Source organism: Lipotes vexillifer, unplaced genomic scaffold, assembly GCF_000442215.2.
Source record: "Lipotes vexillifer unplaced genomic scaffold, Lipotes_vexillifer_v1.1 scaffold261, whole genome shotgun sequence".
In the NCBI taxonomy this organism is placed as follows: Eukaryota; Metazoa; Chordata; class Mammalia; order Artiodactyla; family Lipotidae; genus Lipotes; species Lipotes vexillifer.
The window spans coordinates 419,159-424,660 of NW_006778216.1; the positions used below are offsets into that span (position 1 = coordinate 419,159).

Genomic DNA, 5,502 nt, shown 5'->3' on the forward strand with positions numbered 1-5,502 from the left:
TACTGGTATAACCAATAATAAAACTACATGTCCTACATCAACCACAATAAAAAAAAAACAAAAACGCTCTACATGTCCTGTGCTTTCCCAGTAGCCCAGTAGCATTTTGAGGGTAGAGACAGTGTTTTTAACTCATCTTTATAAATAGTAACTGCTGCTATTTGCAGAGTGCTTGCTATGTGCTAGGCACTGAACACTTTTCCACTTAATCCACACTCCTATGACATAGGTACTTCTTAAAAATGCCAGTTTCAAAGATGAGCAATTAAAGGCTCAGAGACATCTCATATCTGAAGCTAAACCTGGAATGAGAACCCAGGTGGGTATGAATTTCAGAGGGCACACAGACTGAATTGTGAAAGTTTATTCTCTCTTCAGTTTCCTAAAGGAAATCTTTCTGATTATGTCCAGGGGGAAGGAAGTTGGTTTGACAACGAACACTCGGTATCTAACATTTAACACTTGGCTGACTTTTGAACCAACAGAACACACGCAGGCTCAGAGCCTTTACAGAGAACGAAGTTTAGTAACTTGTTTTGTTTAACTTAGTTCCACTGTATTCTTCTATGGCAAATGATAAAGAATTTCCATTGATGATAGTGATATAAAATTTCTTCTCAAATGTGTTTAATTGCTTGCGTATGCATAGAATAATTTTGAAAGGAAGGACAAAAAAACATGATACCTGTTGCTTCCAGGCACTCTCTCTAGGTGGCTGGGGGGACTGGGAAAATTTCACCTTATCCTACTTTTCTGTACAAAACTCAAATTTTGTGACCCAAAATGGAGACAAAACAAACTTGATCAATGAGAAAATTAGTAAATAAATAATAGTGCAGAAGGTGGGGAGAATATGGCAAAAACCCATGAAGGTCTTAAGACAATGAAAGAAACTCTGTGTAAGAAACGTACGAGAGGTATGAGAATCCATTTTACAGGGGAAATCCTGGCACAGGACGGCCTATCGCCACCGCCCGCTTCCGTGAGAGCGGGACCCTCAATCCTCAGGGGATCCACCTGCGCATGCGCACGGCCTCAAGCCGGCCATCTTCCAGGCTGTATTCCATCCCCCCCGCCGAGAGCGCGCGAAAACTGCACGCACGCCTGCCGGGGACGCGCACGCACGCCCCGCCCCGCCCCGTCCCGCGCGGCCCAAGAATCCCGAGGCGGCTAGGCCCGGGTAGTTCTGGCTCCGGGAGGTAATGCCCGGGAGGGCGGGGAACGCGGAAGAGGCAGAGACCGGCGCGGAGGAGGTGGACGCGGAGGAGGTGGACGCGGAGGAGGTGGACGCGGAGGAGGCGGTCGCGGAGCAGTGTGCTTCGGCATAGTCCCACACGGAGGAGCCCGGCTCCCAGCAGGAGATGGAGGCTGGGCGGCCGCGGCCGATGCTGCGCTCAGTGAACACTCGCGAGCCGTCCCAGGTCATCTTCTGCAACCGCAGCCCGCGCGTGGTGCTGCCCATGTGGCTCAACTTCGACGGCGAGCCGCAGCCGTACCCGACGCTCCCCCCAGGCACGGGCCGCCGCATCCATAGCTACCGAGGTAGGCGGGTCGCGGTCGCCCAGTCGCGCCTGGCCGCGCCGCCCCCTTGTCCTGGCCTCACCTAGCCCGGTGCTGAGCTGTGCCCAGCGCGCTGCCCAGCGCTCTGGGTCTGATAACAACGATAACGGTGGCTCGATCTTACCGAATTCCCGCCCCGTCCGGGGAGGCAGGTGCTGTTGTCATTATTATCCCCATTTTACGCTCGAGAAACTGACGCCCCAGAGAGGTTGTGACAGATCCAAGTAGACGCAGCTAGTGACAGAGCATTCTTCTTTTAAGAGTGCATAATTTGCATTTGATGATCGACCCCACGTGTATTCCATCCCTCACGCCCATTTGTTCAGTCCGTGAATGGGAGAATCCCACATTCTCCGATGTGCCCAGTGGGCCACGTCCGCGTAGGGCCCCTGCTTTCATGGAGATCGCGGTCAAGTGGGGGAGACGAGAGAAATGCATAAGTAGTTAAGAACAAGCCAGTGTCATAATTGCTGCCATAGGAACGGAGCACAGCAAGGGCACCTGCTCAGTGAAAGGGAGGGGTGTGTGCTTTGAGTTGGAACTTCGCAGAGAATAAAGGGAATCCTGCATGATGAATGGGATCTTACTAAGCCAAGACCGGAGTGGAGAGTTGTAGGCAGAGTGAACAGCATGGGCTAGCACCTGGAGCCTGGGAAAGGGGAGAGGGTATGGAATGGTGGGAGAGGAAGTCTGAAAGGTGATCTTACCCCTAGGGAAATGGGGGCCATTGAAAGTTTTTAAGCAGGGAAATGACATTGCCTGATTTAATACTGAAAAGCTTACCCAGGTTGCAAAGTGGTTTGGAGAGGGAAGAGTACTGGTAGCAGTTAGGAAACTGTTGTAATAACCCAGGTTGAGGCTGTCTAGGCCTTAACTGCATAAGGTGGCAGTAATCTTCCCTTGGTTTTCAAGAAGAGAAGTTAATGCTTGCTAAATTTTCACTCTCTTCCTCGGAGGATCCTAATGGATCTTTTTTCCTTGAGGGTCGCATACTCAATAATGCTCTTCAAACTTTTACACCGAAGTTCTGCTAATATTAAATGAGGAACAACGCAGTTCTTCCAGGCATTAACATTTCTGTAGTCTCCTATTTTATCTAGGAAATTGTGTGAATTTTGTATTCTCCAAAATTTATCTGTGCCTGATTTAATATAAACATTAAAAAAAAAAAATTACCGGGCTTCCCTGGTGGCGCGGTGGTTGAGAGTCCGCCTGCCGATGCAGGGGGTGCGGGTTCGTGCCCCGGTCCGGGAAGATCCCACATGCCGCGGAGCGGCTGGGCCCGTGAGTCATGGCCTCTGGGCCTGCGCGCCCGGAGCCTGTGCTCCGCAACGGGAGAGGCCACAGCAGTGAGAGCCCTGCGTACCGCCAAAAAAATAAAAAAAATAAAAAATTACCACGTGAATGTACTTAATGTTATCGATACTAAACTGTACACTTAAAAATGGTTAATAGTCAATTTTATGTTATGTATATGTTACTACAAGAAAAAAAATATTACTTCCTACTTTACATTTCTTAAATTTTCCCACCAAATCTTCAAGTAAATTTATGCCCCAGGAACACATGCTGTTTTTTATTCTGAGGCAGCCTCCTCCCTCCTTAAACAGAATCTTAGCCCTGGAATTTTGTCTCCTTCCAAGTGCCCCTCTCTCTCTCTCTCTCTCTTTTTTTTTTTTTTTTTTTTTTTTGCATAAGATGTGTTTATTTCTTAAATTCAGGTATAATTTACATAGAGTAAAATACAAATGTCTTAGGGTTTGATGGGTTTTGACAACACCTAGATCAAGTTACAGATTAGAATATTTTCATCACCCCAGAAAGTTCTCTCCTACCCCTTTCACTCTTCTGATTTTTCACACCATTGACTAATTTTATCTCTTTCTACAGAAAGTACCCTTTTCTGTCTGGCTTTTTTCTTTCAACGTGATGTTTTTGTATCTTCTTGCTTTTGAGAAGCACAGTTCTGAGGAGTTGGTGACCTTTTCTCTCCTTTTAGTTTGCAGCCTTTGGTGTGATTTGCAGTTCCCATACTTTGCTTTTGCACCAAGATAGCAGAAAGGGCCTGGGTTTTGGAGCCTCGCTGGAATACTTGCCCTTCTCCTTACTGTCCCTGTTGCCTTGAGCAAGTCACTTGGCATTTTCAGACCTTTTTTTCTCATCTTTACCTGGATCTTTTGTGAGGACTAAATAAAATAACATTATTGGAATGGCTTTGTATGGTATTTAAGCAGAATGAGAGGCAGATATTTTCAGTGTCAGAGTGAGGAGATGAAGGAAATAGGTGTGTGGCTCCTTAACCTTTGCTTGTCTGAACAGGTGATCTTTGGCTGTTCCGAGATGCTGGGACATCTGATGGGCTCCTAGTTAACCAGACTGAGCTGTTTGTGCCGTCTCTCAATGTTGATGGACAGCCTATTTTTGCAAACATCACACTACCAGGTAATGATGTTCCATCTTTCTTTTTAAAAAGATAGGCTGTTGTACTAAGTAGAGGATAGGCCACTTGAAGGAGCCCAGTCATTAGTGATTTTTGCCTGATGCTGAGCAAGGTATCCAACCTTTCTGTGTCCTGTTCTCCACCATGAATAAAGTGGAAGTAATTTACTTGTATGCTGTATGTTGGACAAAGATGTCGTGGTATCTCAGAAGCTCTTTGGGCTGGTCAAGGGTGGGCTACATTAAAATACTTGATTGTAGAATTATGAATGCGTTTTGTTTCGCTGGCTGTGGAGCAGAATTATGCCCTGGAGTCTCAGGAGAAAAAAAGGTGTAGAGAATGAGATATCATGGCTTTTTTACTGACTTCTAGTGTTGTATCTTTTGGTGTAGTTTAACCCAGTCAAGGTCACTGTGTCAATCAGGGGTTTTAAGAAGAATCACCAAATTGAACATTAGCTTCACAGCTTACCACTTGTTTAAAACTCAAGTGATTTTATTAGGTTGAACCCTTAGAAACTGATGATCTGTTGGGTTAAAAAAACCCAAATACCTGCAGCTTCAAATGAGTATGTGTATGTAGGGTTCAAACTAGTATGTGTATTTAGATCCTGCTTTAAGGCAGTGGGTATACAGAAGTGAGCACTGGTAAGTTAAATGTAGGAAATTTTGCCTTAAAGGAGACCTTTAAAGAGTAAGTTCCCCAGTAAGTTTAAAATAGGATTTGAGTTCCCCCAAAATCCAGTTATACACTTCTTTGGTTATCTATTGCTGTGTGACAGCTACCCCCAACCTAACAACAACCATTTTGTTTATAATTCTGCAGCCGGGGCAGACCTCAGCTTGGTGGTTATTCTGCTCACTGGTGATCACTGCCTTCTGCTGACAGGTTGGCTGGGGCCTGGGCCTCTCTCTCGGGTCATCTCAGGGCCTGGCCCTCTTTGTATGGTCTCTCCTGATGGGTAGGTCAGGGCTCCTGAGAGTGTAAAAGCGAACGTTGCCGGGGCTTCTTAAGGCTGAGACCCAGAATTGCCACAGCGTCACTGTGCCCACATTCAGTTAGTTAAAGCACATCCCCAGGCTCAGCCCACTCTCGGGGAAAGTTCCTACACAGGGTCATGAATACTGTGAGATGTCTGTTGCGGCCATCACATTACACTCTGCCACAACCCATGTACTCACTTTTTTTGTCCAAAGCGAGGTCCAGCTGTTGCAAATGTAATTGCCACGGTTGGCAAAGCCTCTCACTCAGCCCTTGTCCTCAGGCCTGAGTCTGCTGCTGAGAGTCGGTTTTCTGCCCTTACAGTGTACACCCTGAAAGAGCGGTGCCTCCAGGTTGTGCGAAGCCTAGTCAAGCCTGAGGATTACAGGAGACTGGACATCGCGAGATCCCTCTACGAAGATTTGGAAGACCACCCAAATGTGTGGAAGGACCTGGAGCGGTTGACCCAGGAGCATATTGAAAATCAGCGGATGGCAGAGGAGACTGAAGATTTTAATTGA

At 46.8% G+C, this 5,502-nt stretch overlaps 1 protein-coding gene across 1 annotated transcript; it reads left to right on the forward strand.

The window, feature by feature from the left end:
• The first annotated feature begins 1,202 nt into the window (after window positions 1-1,202).
• VHL (von Hippel-Lindau tumor suppressor) lies at window positions 1,203-5,502 on the forward strand. The gene is given in 3 exon segments (XM_007472386.1): window positions 1,203-1,542; window positions 3,880-4,002; window positions 5,306-5,502. Coding segments are annotated over 3 exon segments (660 nt in total).